This window comes from Corylus avellana, chromosome ca5, assembly GCF_901000735.1.
Source record: "Corylus avellana chromosome ca5, CavTom2PMs-1.0".
NCBI lineage: Eukaryota > Viridiplantae > Streptophyta > Magnoliopsida > Fagales > Betulaceae > Corylus > Corylus avellana.
The window spans coordinates 23,720,779-23,747,216 of record NC_081545.1 but is presented as its reverse complement, the minus strand read 5'-3'; the positions used below and the strand labels follow the sequence as shown (position 1 = coordinate 23,747,216).

General features: G+C 37.7%; 3 protein-coding genes across 3 annotated transcripts; 1 reads left to right on the top strand and 2 right to left on the bottom strand.

Moving 5' to 3' along the window:
- Positions 1–5,928: 5,928 nt before the first annotated feature.
- On the top strand, positions 5,929–10,613 carry LOC132182271 (leucine-rich repeat receptor protein kinase EMS1). Its single transcript, XM_059595459.1, has 2 exons — positions 5,929–10,023; positions 10,303–10,613. Exon 1 carries the CDS (start codon positions 6,103–6,105, stop codon positions 9,988–9,990), a length of 3,888 nt encoding a protein of 1,295 aa, XP_059451442.1. The 5' UTR covers positions 5,929–6,102; the 3' UTR covers positions 9,991–10,023; positions 10,303–10,613.
- A 6,795-nt stretch (positions 10,614–17,408) lies between these two features.
- On the bottom strand, positions 17,409–18,765 carry LOC132181300 (heat stress transcription factor B-2b-like). Its single transcript, XM_059594460.1, has 2 exons — positions 18,321–18,765; positions 17,409–18,213 (listed from the first exon to the last, which is right to left on the bottom strand). Exons 1-2 carry the CDS (start codon positions 18,564–18,566, stop codon positions 17,557–17,559), a joined length of 903 nt encoding a protein of 300 aa, XP_059450443.1. The 5' UTR covers positions 18,567–18,765; the 3' UTR covers positions 17,409–17,556.
- Positions 18,766–24,440: 5,675 nt separating this feature from the next.
- On the bottom strand, positions 24,441–26,134 carry LOC132181292 (uncharacterized). Its single transcript, XM_059594441.1, has one exon. The coding sequence runs from the start codon at positions 25,970–25,972 to the stop codon at positions 24,569–24,571; it is 1,404 nt and encodes a 467-aa protein (XP_059450424.1). The 5' UTR covers positions 25,973–26,134; the 3' UTR covers positions 24,441–24,568.
- Between the last annotated feature and the right edge of the window lie 304 nt (positions 26,135–26,438).

Here is a 26,438-nt window from a genome sequence, read left to right as displayed (position 1 = left end):
ATCTTTCAAAATCTTCCTCTTTTTTTTTTTCACCCTTTCAAGAATCACATATATCTTATTTTTGTTATTTATTTATCTTTTTCCTCCATTTAATCATCTAGGCGTGTACGCATCTATGACTTATCTAACCCAAAAAAACCCATTAATGCATTGTTTCTTTTGGTACACAACCCCCCTATAATAGCTGACGTCTTTGCAGTTTGCATGCAGGTTTTCATTTCCTGCCGTTGATGACATAAATGTGGGGCCTGATGAATTATTTAATTTTTTTTAAAAAAAAAATTAATTTAAATTTGAAAAAAGCATATGATGGAATAATTTTCCGAAGACTTTCATCCTCCAGACCAGACATAATTAATTTCTTCTTTATTTATTCTGGTGCCATTGATTTTACATAAATTCAGGCCATCAATAATCCATGGTAGGATTGTAACCAAATTAATACCCTACACCTAATGAAATCACACCTAAGAAATGAAGGTCATTAGTTCGAATCCCTCTTCTCTCTTGTTAGTACGTGTCAAAAAAAAAAAAAAAAAAAAAAACCCAACACCCGCCTTAAACAATTAATTTAAGATCTTGCATCATTTTTTAAATTTGCTCAACACGTTCCATAGAATTTAAAATTCAAGAAAAGGAAATATTTACTTATTTCCTTTTTTTTTTTTTTTTTTTTTTTTTTTGTTACTGCTAGTTCTATTTGGTAACTAAAAAAAAAAATTCAAATGACTCACGGATTTTATTTCCTGTTCATGTGCTGAACGAACTAATTATTACCATCTGAATTTTATTTTTTGGGGACCATCGAGCGGCTTGCCCGTGTTATGCTGATCAATACGGTCGTGCAATGAGTACAGATATATGATGATTACTTAAAAAAGTAATTGATAAATAGTTAAATATGATTTTTTTTTTTTAAGAGGAAACATTTCATTCTTGTTCATTCATAAAAGTCACGAGTAAAAAAATTCTTAGAAATAGAGCAAAAATTTTAAAGTAAATTATAGTTAAAGCTAAAATTACAGACATCACCAATCATACCAAATCAACCATATATAACAAAATCATCCGCTAACTCATGACTAATCGTCAGGTTTAATATCAGATCTGTACTAAACAAAAACAATCCAATGCATAGGTAGCGCTTATTCCTCGACCTTGAGAGCAGAGAACCCCTAAGCCGATACTCATCATCCTCAACCCAAAAGCTAGGATATCGTTCACATGTGAGGTGCACATGAGTTTTTAATAAAATTTATTTCAATTTTGTTTCTGCTATTGAAAAAACATGTGTTTTTCACATGTTCAAGGGACATGTGTCGCTTTTATAGATTAGGTTGTAGGGGATTCCTCCAACCTAGTTTGGAGGAAAACTCTATACCATATTAAATCATTAATGTCATTAATAGCAGTTTACTAACTTAGACTAAATTTAATGTGTTTTTTAAATGTTTATAGACATTTGACACTATTTTAAATGGGTTGAAAGATATTTTCTTCAGACCGGTTTGGAAGAAATTTATGTCCTAAGAGTAATGTTATTATTCACTCATTTCACACGCTGAAGTAGAGCGTTTTAAGTGATTTCCTAGATATTGTCAACCACTTAAAAAAAATTCAACTCCGAATATTCTTATTTGTTACATCGTATCAATCACTTTTTACTATCATTTAAATAAAAAAAACACTACAAAAAATATATATATATATATATTTCATTTTTTCATATCAAACATTTTTTTTTTCTTCACATTGATTAATTTTTGCTACAATAACAAGGCAATGCCAAACGGGCCCATATTAAACATTCTCATTATAACAACATACTTTCAAACATTGCCTAATAAGTGATCAAACTGTGTATCTTACTTGTCTTAACCCCCAAAATTATTGTGCAATTATTCTCTTTCATTATAAGTAAGATGTTATTAGATTTCCCATAACAAAATCCAAGGGTGATGAGTACTAAACTAGCTTTTCTAACACTGCTTAATCCAAATTTAGGGAGTGGCTCACCTCCGGTTCAAAACCTCCTATTTTGTCTTATCTCTATTCCAAATATATATATATATATATATATATATATATATATATATATATAGCTTCCTAAACTATTATTTATGACTATCATTTATTTTCAATTTTCACAGTATTGGACTATTTGTAGTTAAAAATGGACGGAAACTTGTGCAAATGACTTATGCATGCAAATCTTTAATTTAAAATGTTCAAATTACCCTTAAAAATAAAAGTTTAGGGAGTAGCTAACCACTCCAAAATGTTTTTTTGAAGTGACCAAACCAGGTTGAAGCATAGTTTGATGGAACAAGATATTCTCCTATTTATTTGAACTGGATAATATTCAATTAGTTATATTATAAATATATTTTTGTCTTTTTTCTTTTTGTGTGGGCAAAAATACTCCTCCAATTTAAGTACGTAACTGGATATTATCCTAAAGATGATCATAATTCTAATTAATTTGGCCACCCTCAATGGGATCGGGGGGTTGGCCAAACCAACCTCCAAGATTACAAGAGTGGCCAAACTACTTTCCAACGGTACGACGGCCATTTGGATAGTTTAATTACCCTTATAAATTTTATTTAGGGTGACAAACCACCATTCAGCCCAAATGAATGGTTGAACCACCTCAAATTTTAAGAATAAATGCAAATATATGTAATGTCAATTCTAGAGAATAAGTGTATTTCTTTCTGGTTTTTTTTTTTTTTTTTTTTTCCTTAAGGATAATAAGTGTAATTTCACGTTCTTAGACACATGGCCTTAAAACTGCCGTTGGATCTTTAGCAATATGAGTCACATTTCAGTCATTAGGGTAAAAAAACAAGAGGTTTTCAACACTGTTTAGGGAGTTATAAGAAGATGAAGTGAAACATTTAGCCATGACTAATGGATTTTCTGTCGCAGGTACCGGGTCCAGAATAATACTATATTATACATACTTACCTTATATTGTTCTTCTTCTCAATTATACTCTGGGTTTTTTTTGTTGTTGTGTCGCAAAGTTGCAGAGCCCGTGAAGCCGTGAGAATCTTTCGCAAAACGACAGTCCGAAGCTTCTTTAATTGTACAAGAATATTGACCATACTGTTGGCATATATATATATAAAGAAAAAATATATTTATCCTACAAACTTAAGCTTATAGGAATAAGTAAATTTAATCACTTAATCAATACTTTAACACTTCTCTTCATGTATGGGCTCAAACTTCCTTTTAATAGGTAAGACCCAACACGTAAAATATTTAATATAAATGAAAAAATTTGACGGAGTTAAGGTTTGATCCTATGACTTTTGGATCTGATATCATGTTAAACTATCATTCATCTAAAAAGTTTAAGTTTATATAAAGAGATAAATTTAATCACTTAATCAATACTTTAATATTTACATCATTTTCATTTTTATATGTGACTTATATATATGGTTCCATTTTCAGCCTATCAAGTTTGTTAACTTTGTTTGTATTTTTGTCTATTTTTAAATGAAAACATTTTTTCCTTTAATTTATTCTTTCTTTTCACAAAACCTCAACAATTTTTCAATAAAATTAAACCCAAGACCTGGGCTGGGGCTAAAAAAAAAAGTTAATAAGGATTTGTATTAAGTGTTGTAAAAAGCATACTAGACGGACCACGAAGCCAGGCGTGCTGGGTTTCCGGTGGAAGGGACAGCTCAGAGCTCAAGGCCATAGCCAGTTGGTAGCCCTCACGTCTCATCAAATCTCTACTCCTGATGTTGAAGGTCAAAATGTGTATATGATCATAATAACGAAAACAACCCTCTCCACCAAAGCTTGAAAGCTCCGGCCTCCTATGGAGGTAGGTAGCTGCAGATTCGCTTCGATTCCAGCGCTGTCCCTTATGGCCTTTTTCGTCAATTCCCAACTCCTGGTCTCAAAATCTGGATCTTGGACTGTGACTGGGAGTCTTAGGAAATTCCTGGGGCCCATTCGTGTTTTCATTCTACAAGCCATCGTGGGGGGTAGGGGTGGGGGTGGGGGGTCCCCCCAATCCCCAATCAAATCGGATCAAGACGAATACAACAAATTTTGGATTTTGTCGGAAAAATTATGGCTACTAATTATCAACCCATACAAATGAGCCTATTTATTTTATTTTATTTTATTATGTAAAGTTCAAATTTATTTTAAGGAAAAATATATTTTTCTTTTTGAAATTATTTATTCATTTATATTTTAATTTTTAATATTTAAAAAGTGATACTTAATCCCTTTAAATTTTTAAAATTGTTGCAATTCGATAATTCTGACTTTTCCTCCAAAATGCTCTCATCCCAAGTTTAAAAAAAAATTTAAAAATTAAAGAGTGTCTAGTCTGGGATGGCTGGTCACCCCTTAATTTTTAATTTTTTTTAAAAATTCTAATTTTAATTTTTTTAAAAAAAAACTTGGGATGAAGGCATTTTGGAAAAAAAAAAAAGAAAGAAGAAGTCAAAATGATCGAATTGCAAACAATTTGAAAGTTTGGACGATCAAGTGTCACTTCTTAAACATTGGAGGTCAAAGTGTAAATGAGTAGATAGTTAAAATGTATTTTCTTCTTTATTTTATTATTTTAAATCGGGATTCTTGGACCTGTTTGGTTTTTGTCTTTGTTATTGTAGCTGAAAATGATTAATGTAGTATTAACATTGGTATTCATATTTAATATGAAAGAAAAATTTGTTTGTTAATACTTTTTAGATTTTTTTTTTCTGGTTCAAAAGAAGTGTTCAAAAATAACCTAATATTAAAATAATTTTTTGAGTATTTTGTTAATATATTTTTTTTTTATTTTGAAACAAGTGTTATAAAAAAAACTTGATAAATGTTGTCAATAAGATGCTTTGGCACCGTACCTATGTAGCTTGCACTCTCTCACCCATCTTCCCACCATCTCCTCTCTCTTGTATTTATTTTTTTATTTTTTATTTTGAAAAAATCAAGATGTTGAAAAAAGAAAGATGGTGAGGAGATGGGTGGGAGAATGCATTGTAGCAAATCTCCTTTGGCACCGGCCGTACCTGTGTAGCTGCTCAACGGCCAGCATAAAAGCCTCTTTTCCCATTACACTCATTTTCTCAAGGACGGACTATCACACAACTCACGCTGAATTTTACAACCAGAAAGGTTGATTTAGTTTTGCTTTTTTCACCCTCGTCCCTCTATTCTTTTTAATTGCATTTATGTAACCAACCCGAATCGTCTATTTGGGACCACATGAGAGAACGAAAAAACAAAAGTATGGATATCGCACCGTACGGAGTACACCCTTCTCAAATAAAACATATTCGACGACGGACCACGAAGCCAGGCCGTGCTGGCTTTTGACTAGATTGCCACGAAAATAATATTAATTAAAAATAATAATAAAAAGAGAAAATGTGGTGGAAGGAATTCTCCAGTACTGCAGAATCTTCCTTCTTTTTTTTTTTTGGTAAACAAATCTTCGTTGTTTAGTGCGACAAGATTCTTGTTTTGTATATTAAATTGTGAGAAGAAGTCGTAGAAAAAAACATATAAAAAAGCTAGAATTTGTAGACTCTACTATAAACCATGCAACTACAGCCATGCAAAGTGCAACAAAAAAAAAACCCACCAAAAGACAAAAAAATATTCATGAAAGCACGAACAAAAAGAAGAAAGTAATATATAGACAAAATTCCCCACCAAAAAATAAAAAATTAAAAAAAAAAATGTTGGGGAGGACAAAAGCCGGGTTTGCTGAGAGGAGTTTGGTCTCAAAGGATAAATATCAAGGCCTACGGGGGTTTTTATGCAAATAAAAACAGGAGTTGCCGTTACAATGCCTCAAAGTCACGTGACCTGCGTGCTCTTCTCTGACACATATAACTTATTTTGGCTTTTGGCGCAGTACGCCTCCCTCTCTTTCTGTCTCTCTCTCTCTCTCTCTGAGCTCACCCACTATCATCTATGGCTTTCAAACTTCCCAACCTCAATCCCTCTGTATTTATGAAGGACCTTTTTATATAACCCTTGCCATCTTCTATTGCTCTATTCAGAGTCCAATTTTATGTAACCTTTGCCACCTTCTTACTGTAACAGCTAGCAGCTATGGCGGTCAAGCCTCAAATTTTCACTCTTTTTGTGCTTCACCTATTCCTCATGGCTGTTTCAGACCAAAATGAGCAAAACCCAGAAAGAAAAGCTCTCCTTTCCTTCAAAAGCTCACTTGAAAACCCACATGTTCTTTCCCAGTGGAACCAAGAAACTCCACACTGCCGCTGGGTCGGTGTCTCCTGCCAACTCGGCCGAGTCACCCAACTCGCCCTCCCAGCTCGTTTCCTCAAAGGCCCACTGTCTCCCTCTCTGTTCTCTCTCTCCGGCCTCATTTCCCTCGACCTCTCTTCCAACTCTCTCTATGGTCAAATCCCACCTCAAATATCCAGCCTTCAAAGCTTGAAAGAGCTTTCTCTGGGCGACAACGAGTTGTCTGGGGAGATTCCGGTCCAACTCTCTGAGCTAACGCAGTTACAGACCCTCAAACTCGGCCCGAACTCTCTCGCCGGTAAAATCCCAGAACAGCTCGGAGAAATGACCAAGCTCCGAACCTTGGACCTCTCCGGCAACGCTCTCACCGGAAATGTCCCGACCCGGATCGGGAACTTGACCCGGCTCCAGTTCTTGGACATTGGAAACAACCTCCTCTCAGGTTCTCTCCCACTAACACTTTTCACAAAGCTTCAGTCTTTAACCTCCTTAGACATATCAAACAATTCCTTTTCTGGTACAATCCCACCCGAAATTGGTTACTTAAAGAACCTCACTGGCCTTTACATTGGCATTAACATGTTTTCTGGTCAGTTTCCAAAAGAAATTGGTGAGCTTCGAAAGCTTGAAAACTTTTTTTCGCCGTCTTGTTTTATAACGGGTCCATTGCCCGAGGAATTGTCTGAGTTAGAATCACTAAGCAAACTCGACCTTTCATACAACCCATTAAGGTGTTCAATCCCAAGGTCCATTGGGAAGTTGCAGAATTTGACTATATTGAATCTTGTCTACGCTGAGCTCAATGGGTCGGTCCCGGCTGAGCTTGGAAACTGTAGGAACTTGAAAACTTTGATGCTTTCCTTTAATTCGTTATCTGGCTCGTTGCCTGAGGAGCTTTCTCAGCTCCCTACGTTGACGTTTTCTGCTGAAAAGAATGAGCTTTCGGGGCCATTGCCTTCCTGGCTTGGAAAGTGGGAAATGGTGGAGTCGCTTCTGCTTTCGAGCAATCGGTTCTTGGGGAAAATCCCGCCCGAGATTGGGAATTGCTCTATGCTCCAGCACCTTAGTTTGAGCAATAATTTGTTGACGGGTTCGATACCGGAGGAGTTGTGTAATGCGGCGTCGCTTATGGACATTGATCTTGATAGTAATTTCCTGTCGGGGACGATTGAGAAGACGTTTGTGAAGTGTGGGAATCTTTCCCAGTTGGTTTTGGTGAATAATCAGATCATTGGCTCGATACCAGAGTACCTTTCTGAGCTTCCACTGATGGTGCTTGACCTTGACTCGAATAACTTTACGGGTGTAATTCCTAGGAGTCTCTGGGATTCCACAAATTTGATGGAGTTTTCTGCTGGGAATAACCTGTTGGAGGGCACTCTCCCTGTGGAGATTGGCAAAGCTGTTAGTTTGGAAAGGCTAGTCATCAATAATAATCAGTTGAAAGGCACTATTCCGAAGGAGATTGGGAATCTCACAGCTCTCTCTGTTCTTAATTTGAACTCGAATCTGCTGGAAGGGAACATTCCAACCGAGCTTGGAGACTGCACTGCACTCACTACATTGGACCTTGGAAACAACCTTCTGCTTGGCTCTATACCGGAGAAACTTGCAGACCTAGCTCAGTTGCAATGCCTCGTCCTTTCTCACAATAACCTATCTGGGGCCATTCCTTCGAAGCCATCCTTTTACTTTCGTCAGGTCACTATGCCTGATTTGAGCTTTGTTCAACACCATGGGGTGTTTGATCTGTCTTTCAACAGATTGTCTGGCCCAATACCTGAAGAATTGGGGAGCTGCGTGGTGGTGGTGGACCTTTTGATCAGTAACAATATGCTCTCTGGCGGAATTCCGAGATCCCTCTCTCGCTTGACAAATCTTACAACCTTGGATTTGTCAGGGAATTTGCTGACGGGTTCCATTCCACCGGAATTCAGTGAGTCCCTCAGGCTTCAAGGATTGTATCTTGGAAATAACCGGCTCACAGGAACAATTCCTGGAAGCTTAGGGCGATTGAGTAGTTTGGTGAAACTTAATTTGACCGGTAATAGGTTATCCGGTTCGATTCCAGTAAGTTTGGGGAAGTTGAAGGCGCTGACTCACTTAGATTTGAGCTCTAACGAGCTCAACAGTGAGCTTCCTGCATCTTTATCGAGCATGATGAACCTTGTGGGGCTTTATGTTCAGCAGAACAGACTTTCTGGTCTGGTTGATGAGCTGTTTTCCAATTCCATGTCCTGGAAGATTGAAACTATGAATTTGAGTAATAATTTCTTTACAGGGGAGTTGCCACCATCTTTGGGAAATTTTTCCTACTTGACACATTTGGATCTTCATGCCAATTTGTTTGCAGGAGATATTCCACCTGACCTTGGGAATCTGATACAACTTGAGTATTTTGATCTTTCCAGGAATCGGCTCTCTGGACATGTGCCTGAGAAAATATGCAGCCTGATCAACCTGCTTTTCCTAAATTTGGCAGAAAATAGATTGGAAGGGCCTATACCCAGAAGTGGTGTTTGTCTGAACCTATCAAGAATTTCACTTGCTGGGAACAAAAATCTGTGTGGGAGAATTTTGGGTTTAGAGTGCCAGATTAGAAGCTTGGAGAAATCAGCTCTCTTAAATGCCTGGGGACTAGCTGGGATTGTGGTAGGAGTAATATTCATTGCTCTTACTGTTGCTTTTGCTCTACGAAGATGGATTACTGGAAGCTGCAGGCAGAATGATCCCGAGGAGATTGAGGAAAGCAAGCTAAACAGTTTTCTAGATCAAAATCTCTATTTCTTGAGCAGCAGCAGATCGAAGGAACCTTTGAGCATCAATGTAGCCATGTTTGAGCAGCCTCTTCTGAAACTAACCTTGGTTGATATTCTTGAAGCCACCAACAATTTCTGCAAGACAAACATAATTGGAGATGGGGGTTTTGGAACTGTATACAAGGCAATCTTGCCTAATGGAAAAACAGTTGCGGTTAAGAAGCTAAGCGAAGCAAAAACACAGGGTCACCGAGAATTCATGGCTGAAATGGAGACTTTGGGAAAAGTAAAGCACCAAAATTTGGTCCCGTTGCTTGGATACTGCTCAATCGGCGAGCAGAAGCTCCTTGTGTATGAATATATGGTCAATGGGAGCTTAGATCTTTGGCTGAGAAATCGGACAGGAGCCCTTGAAGTCCTTGACTGGGACAAACGGCTGAAGATTGCAACTGGTGCTGCTCGTGGGCTTGCTTTTCTTCACCATGGATTCGTCCCCCACATCATCCACAGAGACATTAAAGCCAGCAACATCTTACTCAATGAAGACTTTGAACCGAAGGTGGCGGATTTCGGGCTGGCAAGATTGATAAGTGCTTGTGAGACTCATGTCACAACTGATATTGCAGGAACATTTGGCTATATTCCTCCCGAGTATGGGCAGAGTGGGAGATCCACCTCAAGGGGAGATGTTTACAGTTTTGGCGTGATTTTGCTTGAATTGGTGACTGGGAAAGAGCCAACTGGGCCTGATTTTAAGGAGATTGAAGGTGGGAATCTGGTTGGCTGGGTGTTTCAAAAGATCAATAAAAGGCAGTCTGCTGATGTTCTTGATCCAGCAGTTCTCAATGCTGATTCAAAGCAGATGATGCTTCAAATGCTGCAGATTTCTCGTGTATGCCTCTCTGATGTTCCTGCTAATAGGCCTACCATGCTTCAAGTATTGAAGTTGCTGAAAGCAATCAAGGATGAGTGAATGCAGAATTTCTTTGCCTTTGCCTTAGTAGGGGTAATAGCTTTGTTGTCATAATATTTGAGTAAACTATTTAGGGAGAGTTGGGGATGCTAAGTTGTTTACAGTTTCTGTTTACTAATCTAACCGCAATTTAGAGCTTCAAGCATGATTGTGAGGGTTTTATTAAATAATTAGAGTAAACATACCCTTCTCCTACTCTATCTTTACAGCTAATCCATAATTACAACTCATTGCTGTAACCTATCTTTGTATTGAGCTAATTCATATATTTAACATGTGCCAATGAAATCTTCATCTTTCTTTTTTCTTCAGATAATGTACTCTGAAAATTATTCCTGTCAATCTGGATGTTGGGTTGGTGCTCTTTGCTCGAAAGAGCGGTCTTTCAAAATGATAAGAAGTTGAGTTGCTTTGCAGCCATACTCCACGAGGCCTCAAAATCTCCATGGCTCAATTTATTGAAGCATTTGAAGCTCAAGCCAAAAGCGGTATTTTCATTGAAGCTGAACCCAATTGTGTTCTATTAACGGTATTTTCATTGTGGGAATTAATTGTTTCTCAAACACTTGTTTAAGGAAGCAAGTATTCAAGATTTTTGGTTGAAGGTTGATTCTCTATTTTCATGGAAAGTCTTCCAGGATTTGTGTTAACAAAAGTAAAAACTGATTGGTTAAGAATCTAAAAAGCCATGCCAGAAGTAAAATATTGGGGTAGCTCATTTGAAAGCTGATGGACAAAAAAACTGTTATAACTAGATTGTTTGTTTATTAGACCGACTATTTTCTTTTTATGCCTAATTGGGTGTACGTTTGAGGAGTTTAAAAGTGCGCTTAATACTTAAAAAATTCGTTTTAAAAAAATATAATTGTTTGGTAAAAAAATTGAAAGCGCTTTTAAGAATATAAAAAGACAAAAATTTACTTTTGGCAAAAGCTTAAAATTGAAGCTTTTGTCAAAAAGCGTTTTTTTGATTTAAAATTTCTATTTGTTAAACGCAATCTTAAACATGGTCTTGAACCACGCACTCAGCTGCGTTTTCATTGATTGATTACTATCCAACCCTACGGAGTCACTAACATTTGTTAGTTGCTTTTGTGAAACCAAATGCAAAGAACATTGTCAAATGTCTGTTGATATCTATATGATAGAGGTTTAGCCTCCCTAGATTGGGTTCATCTTCACCCTGATTTCTCTCTTATCCACCTCCCGGCCTCCATCTCAGATCATAACCCCATCTCTCTAAACACTAATACTACCTCCTCCTTTTTGCCTAGACCTTTCAAATTTGAAGAATTCTGGACTCTGGATCCCTCTTGTGGTCTGGTCATTGCAGCTACTTGTAGGGCTGTCAAAACGGGTCCACGGGTCGACCCGTTTACGACCCGCGGGGACCCGCGACCCGTTTAACTAAGACCCAGACACGACCCGTTTATTAAACGGGTCAGACCCCCCCGACACGACTCGAACCCGGGTTTTTCACATGTCGCACGACACGACCCGTGAGACCCGTTTACCCGTTTAACTTAAAAAATGATTTTTTTTTAATAAAATAATAATATTTTTAGCAATTATCTCTTAAAATTAAACTCCTAGCAGGCTAGCCATACCAAATCACTTAATAGTTAGAAGTTAAGTGGCGTGGGCGGTGGCGTGAGGTCCGGTGAGGCCGAGAGGGAGGAAATTGAGGAATGGCCGAATGGGTTTTTGTTTATAATTCTAGATCTGGACTGGAGGCTTCACGATCTAATCTATGGCTCTTAGCCTCTCTGTGCTGTTTTTACTTTTTCATTTTTTCTTTAATTCTTTTAAGTAAAAAAAAAAAAAAGACAAACGGGTCTGGCGGGTCACCCGCGGGTTGACCCGTGACACGACCCGTTAAGCACTCATAAACGGGTCGACCCGTTTATGACCCAAACCCGTTTAATGTAAACCCAAACCCGCTAATTTCGTGTCGTGTTCGTGTCGGGTTGTCGGGTCGTGTCAAAATTGCCAGCCCTAGCTACTTGGAAGCATTTGGTTTTTGGCCCTCCAGGCCTTGTTCTGGTGAAGAAGCTGGCTCAAACAAAAGCAGCCCTTAAAAGGTGGAACAACCTTATTTTTGGTAACATTCAAGCAAAGATCAAGTCCTCTCTGTTTAAGATTGATCAGGTTCAGATTTCCCCTCCCAGCTCCCAAGCTAGCTTGCAAGAATCTCTGCTGAAAAAAGAACTTGATGGTTTATTGATTAAAGAAGAATCTCTTTGGAGGTCGAAATCCAGAGAAACTTGGTTGCAATGTAAGGATCTCAACACCAGATTTTTCCACTCCTCTACTCTGATTAGAAGAAGATCAAATGCAGTAAACTTTTTGAAGACAAATGAAGGGGCATGGATTTCTGATAGAATTGAAATTGGAGGGAATTTTGTGTCCCATTTCTCCAATTTGTTCTCCTCCCCGGTTCCTCCTATTGAAGAAGATATGCTTAGTCTTTTTGATCCTGTTGTCTCTGCAGAGGACAACTCTTTCTTATGTGTCTTACCTCCTGAAGAAGAGGTGGTTCAAGCCCTTTCCAATTTAGGATTAACTAAAGCTCCTGGTCCGGATGGGTTCACAGCTCTCTTTTATAAGAAATACTGGTCCATTGTCAAAACTGATGTTCTTGTTTGCATTAGAAATTTTTTCCAGAATCATCATCTGCAGCAGGAGCTAAATCACTCTCACATTGCTTTGATTCCAAAGCAGCAGGGTTCTCATTCAGTGCACCATTTTCGGCCTATCAGCTTGTGTAACATTGTCTACAAAATTATTACAAAAATTTTGGCCACTAGATTGAAGACTTTGCTCCCCAAGATCACATCTCCCCTGCAATCAGCTTTTGTTCCTTCCAGAAATATCCAAGACAACACCATTCTGGCCCATGAGCTTCTGTATTCTTTCAAAAGCAAAAAAGGGAAAGGGGGTTTCATGTTTCTTCATATGGATATGGAGAAAGCTTTTGACAAAATGGAATGGGATTTCATATTATCTGTTATGAAGAAGTTTGGATTCCATCCATCTTGGATTAACTGGATCAGACTATGCATCTCCTCTTCTTCTTTCTCCATTCTTATTAATGGAAGCCCCTTTGGTCAGTTTTCCCCCAAGAGAGGCCTTCGTCAAGGTGATCCCCTCTCTCCATTCCTTTTCATCTTAGGCACAGAAGTCCTATCTAGATTGCTGTTTAGAGAAGAAACTCTAGGAAACATCAAAGGGCTGAAAATCTCCAGGAATACCCCAGCCATCCACCACCTCCTTTTTGCTGATGATCTCTTGATCTTTGGTAAAGCCACCCTCAAAGAAGCCAATAGTATCTGTTCTTGCCTTAAGAAATACTGCCTCTGGTCTGGCCAATCCATTAATAATGGAAAATCTTCTATAAGATTCTCAAAAAACACCAACCTCACCACTGCTGCAATGATTCTTGATATCTTGCCCTACTCCAAAAACCCATCAAAGTCTATTTATCTTGGTCTCCCTATCCTCTTAGGCAATTCCAAAAAAGCAACTTTCCTCAATATCCTTGATAGAGTTAAATCTAAGATGGATGGATGGCGTGCAAAGTCCCTCTCTCAAGCTGGAAGGTTGATGCTTATCAATTCTGTGGCTGCAGCCATCCCTTCCTATGCCATGAGCACTTTCCTGCTCCCAAAGAGTCTCTGCAGCCAGTTAGACAAGGTTTTCAAAAATTTTTGGTGGGGATTTCCCTCATCAAAAACCAGGAATCTCTCTCTCAAGTCTTGGAACTCTATCTGCACCCCCAAAGTTTTTGGTGGCTTAGGCATTAGGAGGATGAAAAATGTGAATCTAGCCCTCATATCAAAGCTTGGTTGGAAGCTCCTCACGGGTTCAGACTCTCTTTGGGTGTCCCAGCTCTCAGGTAAGTATCTCCAATCTGAATCTTTCCTCTCCCCCTCTTCCCTTTCTTCCTCTTCTTGGCTGTGGAAAGGCATCTTAAAGTCTAAGCCAATCATCTCTCAAGGTGCTTGCCATAGGATTCATAGTTTTTCCTCCCTTTCTGTTTGGAACTCCTCCTGGATTCCTACTGTGCCTTTTTTCACCCCCACTCCTCTTCTTCTGAGTAGGTCCTCTTATCCTGACTTGATAATATCGGATCTCATTACCCCAAATGGCTCTTGGAATCTCCTTCTTCTGGTCTCTTTGTTCACTTCCCCATGTGTCAAAGAAATTCTAAAGATTCCAATCAGCCCTAACCTTTCCACTTCTTTTCTTTGGACCCCCTCTTCAAATGGCAATTTTTCTACCTGCTCAGCTTATAGGTTGATTAGCAACCCTAGAACCTCTACTGTCATTTCTCCTCTTGAGTCTAGCTCTTGGAAGGCTTTATGGAAGCTTAAGCTTAATGCTAGGCTGATTTTGTTTCTCTGGAAAATTGCTTGGGACATTCTCCCCTCTAAAGTCAGGCTGAAAGCTATCTTCAATATCCCTAATTCAGAATCCCTTTGCCCTCTTTGCAGCTCAGAAGAGGATTCTCTTTCCCATCTCTTCTTTCGTTGCATTTTTGCTAGAGTTGCATGGAGATCCTCTTTTTGGCCTCTTGATTCCTTAGCTTGGTCCTCTCTTAGTCTCCCAGACTGGATAAAAGGCATCATCTATCCTTATTCCTCTTTTGGCATTCCTAAAGCTGATTCTCACTTGTTTCAAATTTATGCTTCGGTTTTATGTGATCTTCTCTGGTTTTCTAGAAATAAAGCAGTGCATGAAGGCATTATTCCAGATATCATTTCTTTGGCTAGCTCCATCAAAAGAACATCTCTGGATCATGCAGCAGCTTGGAAGTATTCCTCCCCTGTTACTGTAAAAGAATTTTGGTCTCCTCCCCCAGCAGGTTCACACAAGATCAATTTTGACACTGCTATAAGGGAAAAATTTTCAGTGCAGGCTACTGTTTGTAGAGATTCAAAGGGTCACATTGTTAAGGCTATTTCCCAAATAAATCCTCCATGTGATCCCATCTATGGTGAAGCTCTTGCAGCTCAACTTGCTGCCTCCTTAGCAGCCTCTTTGAAGCTCACAAGTTTCTCTCTTGAAGGTGACTCATCGGTGATTATAGATGCTTTGCAAAACCCTTCCATCACTTTTGACTAGCATATACAATCAGTGATTGCCAACTCTTTGTTACTCCTTAAAGCCTCCCCTCTTTGGGAGGCATAGAAAATTCACAGAAGTGCAAACTTCTACGCTCACCATGTGGCTTATTGGGATTTGGGCCGCGACAAGAGTGTTCTCGGGCTGCATTCTCACTTATTTCCCCCCCCCCCTCCATCATTCCCCCTATGTAGTGGAAAGGATCCACCCCCCTCTCTTTCTTTCTCCTGTTGTAAGGCCTTTGGCCCCTTGGTTTGTTAATGGATGTCTTGTTACAAAAAAACCAAAAAAAAAAGACCACCCTCCCTAATGGCAAGCACTGACATCATTTTTCCTTATCTTTCTAAGAATAGTGTTATTTAATAGATTACTATTAATCTATTAATATTATTCAACAGATTACTATACGACTCTCATATAATTTAATGATGTAATAGTAAAAGTTAATATTTAAATATGTAATTTTCTATTGTATAACAATCTACTAAATAGCATTATTTTCCTTCTAATGTTGGTGGGCCGGATTTATGAAATATAACCTCTAAATGGTATTCTTTTCTTTGACTTTCGCATGTTAATGCGTCTTTCCTTCCCTAGAATTGGACTCAGGCCATTTCAACCTAGTCTATGACGTTGAAGGTGGTCCAAAATATCTGAGACTTGAGCACCTCAGGCTAGCTCCACCCCCTGGCCGCCCAACATGAGAAAGCCTTAATACCATGCCCAAGTCCCAAAAAGTGCAATGAAGTCTTTGAAAAGTAAATTCCCAATTGGTCATGGCATATATTGAGGACTGGGTTTGAATTTCTACAATGAAGAATTTTCATATATACCTGATTAGTTTTAGCCGTTTTAAATTCGTATTGATGTACTAGTGGGGTTGAGTCAGGCTATGACTCAGTCGGACTTGAGAAGACGTTCTCTCATGTGTGGCTCCCAACGGGTCGGTCCTACTATAGTCAAGTCCAAGTAGAATAACCACAATTAGTCTCTCCAACCTACCCTTTTTAATTAGGAAAAAAAAAAGTACTTGTAGAGTAGGAGTGTCAATTTGTGCTCACATATCGGAATCGAGTCATATTAAAATATATATATATAATTTTATATAGATCAATCATAATTCAACTCATTTAATTAAATGAGTCAAACCTTTAATCCTAACCCGTTAAATTTGTATTGGAGCTCCCAAACCACGTCAAAAAAAGATCGGCCATACTTTACCTAAAAAAAGAAACTAAAGATAGATAGATCAATTTCTGACCAATCAGCTTAAAAAGGAAAAAAAAGAAGTTTCCTTTGGGTGAGAGGAAGTCAAATAAAGGCAGCTACTTTTCCTTCTCTCTTTTCCCTTCTTTCTCAAACTAATTAGGCAAGAGATGAGTTTCTTTTCCCTGTAAAGAGACGTCTGTAGACGCCAAGGCAAGAAAATTAAAAGCAACACGAAAAAAAAAATATTTTAGAAATCCAGCCGGAATATCTTCAATATTTTCTAAGGCGGAATTGGAAAGCTCCACGCTCTCTCTCTCTCTCTTTTGTCTCAACACATTGAGATACCCGAAACACGTCAGCTTGGTCTTGACGTCCCTAATCATCATTTTCCATTAATTAATTTTTGGCCCACCACAAGAATACAGCGAATAATCCAAAAGCTCTTTTTTCCTATTTTTTGTAATTTTATTTTTTATTTATATAACGTAGGCAAAAGAATAAGTAATCAATTAAGATTTAAAGTTGGGTAACAAATTCAGTCTTTGCCACTTGGCCACCGTCCAGAAACAACAACAAAAAAGTTCCAGAAAATTAATGCGGTGCGCACAGCATGAATATGAGATGTCATGGATCTTACGTTCCATCAAACAAAAGCACAAGTAATGTCATTAATCCTTTATTAAAGCACAAAATATCTGATTATTATCTTTTATTAAAGTTTTTTTAATAAGAAGAACATATCCGATTGTTCTTTTATTTATTATATTACACTTTTTGAACACTTTATCTTTTTTCTTTTGATCTCACAGTCTTCCAAACAATTTGATTTTTTTTTTTTTTTTCTATTAGTTAATTTCCCAACAACTTCGCCCACCACCATCGAACATCGATCACATCACATCACACTAATTAAAAAATAAAATCAAATAAAAAAAATTAGCCGCCTGAAATTAAATTATCGTCTTCTACCCGTTTCTCTCGTTCGTTCGTTCATTGTTCTACAGAGCATCATGGATTCCACGTTTTAAGGCATAGCAAAAAGGAACGACACAAAATAAATAGAGAGAGAGAGAGAGAGAGAAAGAGAAAGAAAAAAGTTCCAAGAAACTTCTTGAAATGGGTCCCATTTAGGTTGATCATGCACGTGACACAGTTTTAGTCACGTGCATGTTCCACAGGGAGTCGGATCCAGTGCTTCACTCCTAAATTCCAGTCTACTGAAACAAATACTAATCAATTACACACCCTCTGATTATTAGGATCGTCCCAGTGGCACTGCTTGAGCCACGGTGCTTTTCGATCATCAGCGTTACTCTGACAATCCAACGGCTCTGATTTCGCGATCCCCGCCCCAGGCAGGTGCAGCCGCAACTCCGTCTCATCCTCCTCCCCCGCCTCACCCTTGCTTTCCCTCGCCCTCTTCCCACCGATCGCCACGCCGAACAGCCTCGCGCTCGTTTCCGTCTCCTCGCGGAGGAACCGCTTTGACGGTATCAAATCTAGCGGTTTTCCGGCGATCTCCGATTGGTTACTATTCGCGAAATTTGACATCATAGTGAAGATGTTGTTGCAGAGCGATTTCATTTCCGCCAACTCTTTGCTCAGCTGCACGTTCTCTTTCCTTAGCCTCTCGTTCTCGTCGGCTAGATCCGCCGGTGCTGTGGTCGGCGATGAGTTCGTGGAAATCACTTGCTCTTCTCCGGAATTCGACGGCGATATCATCGGCTTCACGGTCGGAATCGCCGCCATAGTAACCGTCACCGGCGCCGGACCTGTTCCCGTCGGCGATGTAATCTTTCGGCGCTGAATTTCGCGCAAAAGCTGCTTCTCCCCTCGACGGAAGTACTCGTTCGAGAACTCCCATCGATCAGGTACTACTTTTCTAAATCCCTACGAAACCAAAACCAAAACGAAAAAGAAAAAGAAAAATCAAAACCTGAAACTACAAAGCTTTATAATTAATATTAACAGCGAGAGAGAGAGAGAAAGAAAATTACATAGGTGTTGAGCTGGCGGACGAAGCTAGAGAAATTGTTGTGCTTGAAATATTTGGGGAGCAAATCTTTAGCGAAAACGGTGGGGTTCCAGACGATGAAAGTGGATCCGTCGTCGTTCCATGAGATTACGTCGTCTATGATGTGATCGTCGACCAGCTGAAACGTTTTAGTCAAAAACGGCGTCGGTAGAGATCTCTGGGACTCGCAGCTGGTTGACTCGCCGTTTTGCTCCACCGGCGGGGCCATAACAAAGCCCCAAACAAACCAAACTCTTAAAACAAAAGAGAAAATATTGGAAGGGAAATTGAGAGTTTTGGTCGGAGAGGACGGAGAGAGAGAGAGAGAGAGAGAGGTGTTTGGTAGTTCTAGAAGCTTCCTGTGGGAATTTAATGGTGAGAGAAGAAAGGGTAACGAAGAAAACGAGAGAGAGAGAGAGAGAGAGAGAGAGAGCTAGAGAAGATATGAAAGAACGAGAAGCTACTACGCTACGTCTTATCTCGGGAAACTTCCGTGTGAGATCCTTCTGTGCGCATGTGCGAACGTGGCAGTGTACCATCTCCTTGGATAGCTGTTGTGGTAAAATCAGTTACGTACGTAATTGAAATTTCTCTGTCTCATTTGGGGAAAAACATAATAATATGTTTTTTTATTTGTTTGTTTGGGCTTCAGAAGGAAAAGCCCACCGTTTTTTACTTTCTTTTTTTAATTTACATCCGTTAATCCCTAGATTTTTATTTGTTAGGGTCCAGGTTCTAGAATCTAAGCAAATATCCAACATAATATAAATGGTAGAAACCACTAACGTGACGTTTGGTTTACAGAATTTAATTTTTTATAGCGTTTATGTTTGTAAGAAGAACATACTATTCTTGTATTTAGAAACAATTAAGAATGTGAGATAGAATTTATAAAAATATAGGATTTTCATGTTTGGTTTTGCTCTAAATTAAGCTATCATATAAAATAGTTGGTCACTTATGTATACAAATTTTACAAATGATCATAGTTAAACCCAAGAGTAGCATTGAAAAAAAAAATAACCATAATAATATTTGTAAATTGTAAGGATTGTGGTTTAGCGTGTGAGCTAGAAATAAAGGCAAAGAAAATGTGAAAAGAATCCGTATTTCAAGCAAAAGGCAATTGAGTATAATATATGAACATAAATTTTTTCTAAATCGGTCCAGCGGTTCTTCCCCAAATTATCAGATTCGTAGTTTAACAAATCTAAATGCTGCTTTCATTATTAATAGTCTTTGTGGGACCCAAATATAGTAAAGGCATTTTCATAGATTTCTTTTCCTAAACAGTTTTTTTTTTTTTTAATGATTGGATCAAAACACTTATTTGAAGTACAACAAAAGGAGAAGAAAACAAAATAAGTCCTTGAAAATTAATCTTGACTATCTCGGGTGTTAATTATCAATTTGTTTCCATCAATTTATTTTCTACAAATTATTTTTTGTTTTTATTAATTAGTTGACTTGCTAGCTATTTAGTCAACAGTTTATACCAAGTACATCTACACTTACATTAATCAAAAGAGGAGAGATCTTTGAATATTCATAGGGTGAAATTACATCTCGGGTCGTTTGATATAATTCTGATAATATCCAATTGTTTTAATTAATCAATTATTTTATATTGATTTATCCTTTAAAACTTGCATTTTTATCCTATTTCTTATCTCACTCCAATCACAGTGAATAAAAGTTATAAAACGGTGTAAGCTAGAAAAATAAAAAAAACAAACAAACAAAACAAAACAAAAATCCAACCAAGGAGTTTGGTTTTGGGGGCAAAGAAGCATGTGGGGATTTGTTATGTGATGCCACTCATCAGCTGTTGACTGTTGTGGTGTGTTTCTGGATTCTTGCGAGTCTGTCTCCGCAATATCTTTTTCCTCTTCATCACCTGAGCATTCGGGCTTATTAAACAAATGTGTCCACACTTCATAAAATTACCATTGAATTTTGAAACAATTAATCTGTATATATTTTATATTAATGGTAATTTTTACTATCATATCAAGAAAAGTACCATCATTCATTTTTTTCTTTCTTTTTTTGTTTAATCTTTTGAAAAATTATGTGATTGTAACTTTATGTTGACTCTGTTAAAAAATTGAATGAATTTGGGTAAAATCTACTTAATCCTCTCAAACTACTACCCCAATAACAATTTACCCGCAAAACTATCAATTGCGACAATTTACTCTTCAAACTACCAAAAAAATAATATTGTACCCCTAATTTTAACAAAATGACGAAACTATCCTTACTAAAATAAAAACAAAAATACTCAAATTTAATTTTTTTTCAAATTTTTAAGGGAATTTTTGTCTTATTGAAAATTTTATAGGAGTAATTTTGTCATTTTGCTAGCATTGGGGAGTATACTGTTGTTGTTTTGGTAGTTTAGGGGGTAAATTGTCGTAATTGATAGTTTGCGGAGTAAATTGTCATTGAGGCAGTAGTTTGAGGGGGTTAAGTGGACTTTACCCAATGAATTTATACGGAAAAATTGATTTGATAACCTAGAGAAAACTTAAGGAGTTAAAAGATAAAAATAAAATGTTTTGGAGTGATTCAATGACTTTCCCAAAAGATAATAGAATCACATAATCACAATTAGGCCTATTCACCCGGTCCAATTTTTGGCCAAAACAGGAGACCGGAACCGGGGTACCCCAGTTCCTAGTTTTGGGCAACCAAAACCGGGAACTGTGTCCCGGTTATCTGCCGGTTCCGATTTTACCCGGTTCGGTAACCGATTTTTTAAAAACAATATTTGCCGTGACCCACGGTCACCTTCTCCAACAACATTCTTACCGGACCTAGCCACAAAAACTCTTTTCCCTCAGCAAAACCCAGCAAAACCTAGAAAACCCACAACCCAAAACTCCTCTCCCTCAGCAAAACGCAAAAAACCCACAACCCAAAACTCCTCTCCCTCCAGATCGTCCATGTCCATCCGATCTTGCGCTGATATCTCCTCGTCCAGCTTCTCCTCAACCGCCTTAGCCACCGTCAACTTCACCAGAATCTGCGCACCAAAAATTCAATGCCAATACATATATGTATTATGTATGGACAAAAAGACACAGAGAGAGAGAGAGACTATGTGTGTGTTAGAGAGCGGCGGCTGGGTAAGGAAAAAGAGAGGCGTGAACTGTGAAGTGAACCCCTAAGTTGCTAAAACCAATATATATATATATATGCACCCGGTTCTGGTTTCCTGGTTTTTACCGGGTGCCAAGAACCGGAAACCTGAACCGAGTCTCCGGTTTCCTAATTTTCCGGCTCCGATTCCGGTTCCCGATAATTTTTGACAGCCCTAATCACAATCACCAAGTTAATTGTTCAAATATAAATAAATATAATAATAAAATTGCATGATGGAAGTTCAAGTCAAGTATTTGATTTTTACAAAACACAATTTCAAACGATATTCATTTTCATTTTGTTTTCGTGGTTTGCGCCCCCCCCCCCCCTCTTCCTTCCAGCTTCTCCCCGGTTTACTTTGTTGGTGGACACTGGAATCCACCGCCACTGCTACCATTTCCTCCATTTTATTCCGGCTGACAAATTGATTTAAGTTTCTAGCTAGAAATAATTTTTCGTAACTTTTTTCCTCTGAGCAGCTAGATAATTTCATCAAATTGATTTGGATTCCCAGCCGCCAAACGGCCAAACATTTGTTTGTCTTTGAACAATGTCCCCTTAGAGCATTTCCAATTAAAGAACCAAATATTACTTTTATCTAAAATAGCTCTTCAAATGTTTAAAAAACCCTCTACATTGAATTAGCAAAAAAAAAAAAAATGTAAAATAGATATTTGATTATAAGAGCTAAAAGAAAAGTTAAATGTAACAACACTTTTTAAAAGAATTATTTTATTTTTCATTGTTTCTCTCACATGTTTTCTCTTTTTCCCAAATTTTTTCTTACTTTTTCTCTGCATGTTCTCTTTTTTTCAAATTTTTTTCATTTTTTTTCTCACATGTTCTCTTTTTCTCAAAATTTTTCTTACTCTTAATAATATTTTAATATAATAAATATAAATATAACTAATTAGATGTAGAGACATTTAAAAATGGCTTAGTTAAACTAAATAAAAATAAGTTTTAAGAAGTTATTTTACATAAAAATATAACTCCTCCATTAAGAATGCTCTGAGGTGGTCAGAAAAACAATAATGGTGAACTTCGTTGGTGGGGGCGTGTGTTTCTCGTCCAAACATTTCCTGTCGGTCCCCCCATAAACGGGTCAAAATTTGATCCATTTAGCACGAGTTCACAACCACGCATATGGTGGTGATACAAACCCTTGGAGTACAATGCTTTTTATATCCAATATCCAATATACCTATTATTTTATCCACCAAAGGAAACCGACTTCTTTGTTCTTTTGCTAAGGAGCCATTTTCCTCATTAAGGAAAATCAGAAACAAACAACATCCGCAAAAACAAATAACTTATTCATGAATATTATTCATTGCCTATTTTCTAAAATTGTAATTTAGTTCCTTAATGTAGGATTAGTTAACAACATTAATTGATGATGTTAGGCCATGACCCATGAGTCATGTAATCCTAGAGAATATCATATCATATACATTCTATGCAAAATAGGCCAGATCTTACAAGAATCATGGTAATAGACAACAACACTATATTCCTATTCAAACACAACCCCTTAATTTCAGGATGCTTATTCGGTCAAGCTTGACCTGACCAACCTAAATCAAACCAGAACATAAGTAGGTTGGCTTCAGATTGAACATAAAGTGAAGCTCATAACCTGAAACAGTAAAGTTGCATTAACTGATCACTATTTCTTTCCAATTGCATAAAGTCACAGTATTTCAATAATAAAGTCAACAAAATCTTCAAATGCATATCAATTAATATTAGAGTTGAAAGAAAATTGGATAAACTGGGCATGAGGATAAACTGCTTAGCCCGTCAGGGGTGAAAGCTTCTGGATTACTTGGTAATTGGTTCTGGAGGGTAGGGTCAGTTACCTGTAGGAGTTTGATTAACGGTGAGGATTGTTGTACAGTATGCGTTTGAGACGTGCAATTAATCTGAGTAAAGTTCTCCTATGTTATTAAAAAAAAAAAAAAAAGAGTTGAAAGAAAATTGGACATGCCTTGAGAATCATGTTGGGGTTCATTTTGTATGTAGTTAAAAAAATGAAAATAAATTGAAGACATGAATGCAAATTCATGCAGAACATTTTAAAGTGTGAAATTGACAAAACAGAGAGAGCATTAAAAGTTATGGTCCAAAATATAGAGCAGTAACAGTTAAGTGGTCCTTAGCTTTTAATCGGTCATAAAGTGTTAAATACTGGGAAAAACATGGGCATTTTTCCTATGCATAATATATACTATTCCTATAAAACAAAAAGGCTGACTGTGGGGAGGGGGAAGATCAAGAAGAAACAAACAATAAGAATATGCTTGTGAGTAACCCAACTTGCATTTAAAACCTAGAGTGCTAGTAGCTGCAAAATGGTGACAATTATGATCATTACAATGATGAATTCTGCATGAGTAAGTCTGAGAAAGGGATATGGGGAGGACCAAAATTTTCTTTACAGCTTAGATCCCAAATGTGGTTTAGTATATTACTAACAGTAGTAGTCATATTTTGAACTCTGCATAGTGGCAAGTATCCTGTCGAGGATGGCGATATCAGATTTTTATTTAACATACAGAAAAGATGTATAATATGATGTCAATACGAGTAACAACATACCAGATAAGACCAGCATCCTATGGGGAAATGGACTATCTGCTTGCTTAATGAGTTGATTACTAGAAGGTGTTGTTTGCAAGAAATATTGCAAATTGTCTCCTATTAGATGCCTTTTTTTTTTTTTTTTTTTTTTTCACTTTTTCCTAGTAAAGAACATAAAATGAAAACCAGACAACCTCGTTATATGCTTGAATATGTCTCAAGCCAGTCACGATTAGATATCTGATATGCAAGACAGTACTGTAAAGATGACATTTAGGATGGAAAATTAACAGCATAAAATTTAAACTCTCATTCTAGTCCACTATAAATGTTAAATGCATAACCAACTGTACAGATGAGTTGACAAACAAAATTACCAAATAAAGCATTTGTAGCTCAGCAGATTGTGCGTGTGATCATTTAGAAGAATTCCATTACAGCCACAATGAATAGACAATCAACAAGTCGCAGAAATGGAAGGTCAAAACCAAAAATCATTCATCAAGACACGTACAAAATGCCATGACGATACAATACAAGGCTTCCTGAAGTGAAAACAGCCCAAACAAAGACAACCCACCAAGCCAAAAACAAAGCCACTTCCTCCACAAAAGCAGAGCAAGACAATAGACCATATTCAGATTGGTAATTTCCAAAAGAGTTACCATCAATCTGAGATAAGCCAACAAAGAGTAGAACCAGGATTGGTGGCGCAAAAAACTGCAAAACTATGAGACATAAGTAGTGGTTGTGAAGAAAAACCTTCGCCCTGCTAAAATCCAAATCTGGAACCTTGCTAGCATGCAGCCGTTGGTACCAAGATAACAATGCCTCATTCAAATACATCTGCACGTTTGGTCTTAAAGCCACAATTTGCAATAAACCCGAAAGCAACAAGCACCAAACCCTTAGCTGATTAAAATCCGAACGAGACATACCAACATTGCCAATCAACCTCTCAGCATTCCCAATTTCACCACCCGCACGCCCTCCTTTCTCATCATCATTGTTCTTGTTAATAAGAATTTCAGAAAATGGATTAATCCAAAGCAATGCAGTGAACATAATCAACATATTATTCGCATAAAGAATCATTCTAGCAAACCATCCACAATAAATCATCGACAAATTGCTTCGAAGCTGATCCGTTCCAAGCCAAAACGCCCTTGCATTTTTCAATGCCGGCATAAGCAGAAACCCCGCGAGGCAGCCCATTAAAACAGCAACAAAAACCCTCCCGAACCCACTAACTAACCCAAAATTGAAATCCAAAACCCTAGGAACAATCTCAGAGCAAATCATAAGCCCTAATATAAACCCCAAAACCCCAACCAGCATACTCAGTTGCTTCTCCGACCACCTCGACGCAGATTTCTCGAACGAAACCTTCGCAAGCAATACAAGCAACTTACAAACACTTACAAATCCTAACAGAAGAGGAACAAAAATTCCATTTTCCCAAAACCCAGAGCTCTCTGAAGCACCCAAGTAAAATTGAAGCAATAAAGAATAAAGGCACACGAATGAGAGAGTAAAAACAGTGCGATACTCATCGAAATAGAGGCGGGATTGAATATGGCTGTCGTCGAGCTTGATCCTGAAGATCTGGGCATTGTTCTCATCGAACTCGAACTTGTTCTTAGATTTGTTCCTCTTCCTGGGCTCGGCGTTGGCTTTGGAAGATAAGTTTTGGTAGCCGTCGAGATTGGCGCTTGCGTTGGAGCTCTGGGGTCGTCTAATGGCGGCTCGGGGACCGTCTTGGTTGAGGTTTTCGGGTTGGATGTAGGTGTAGAGGCCATGGAGGGAGATTGAGGGGATTTTGAAGAAGGAGAGGAGGAAAGTGAGGGAGACAGTGAGAGATGAGTGGAGTAGTAGGTTCTTGTATGTCAGGAGGAATTGGAGCATTGTTTTAGTGTCTTTGCTTCAGAGGGAACAATGGGATTGCTTGAGAATCCAGATCTCAATAAGGGTTTCAACTGGAACTTTGGGTTTGACGGTTGGTCCAGGAGGAAGATGGATCCTTTGATTCCTTCTCACGTTTGGTCGTTTTGGTGGGCTTGGTCAGAGTAATCTATTACTTTTATTATAATAATAAGGATTTTGAGCTCATTCATCTATTACTTTTATTTGAACCAATTTGTTTTAGATTGCTATCTATTTTTATCCAGTGTAATAGACAAGGGCTCTAGTTTAGACCCCACATAATTTTGATTAATATTTTTCTATTTTTAAACTATGCATGAATATTATCACTAGTACTACTTATACTACCATTTATACTAAAGTTATTTTCATATTTATGTTCTATATACAAAATATGTCTATAATTGTCTTTTTTTTTTTTTCTTTTTTTTTTTAGGAAAATTTATTC

What these genes read in the sequence shown, in the direction of transcription:
- LOC132181292 (XM_059594441.1), bottom strand. Translation starts at nt 25,972, where the DNA reads ATGCTCCAATTCCTCCTGACATACAAGAACCTACTACTCCACTCATCT.
- LOC132182271 (XM_059595459.1), top strand. Translation starts at nt 6,103, where the DNA reads ATGGCGGTCAAGCCTCAAATTTTCACTCTTTTTGTGCTTCACCTATTC.
- LOC132181300 (XM_059594460.1), bottom strand. Translation starts at nt 18,566, where the DNA reads ATGGCCCCGCCGGTGGAGCAAAACGGCGAGTCAACCAGCTGCGAGTCC. An exon ending in TCCGCCAGCTCAACACCTAT is followed by an intron (nt 18,214 to 18,320) that starts GTAATTTTCTTT and finishes TTGGTTTCGTAG; the next exon opens with GGATTTAGAAAAGTAGTACC.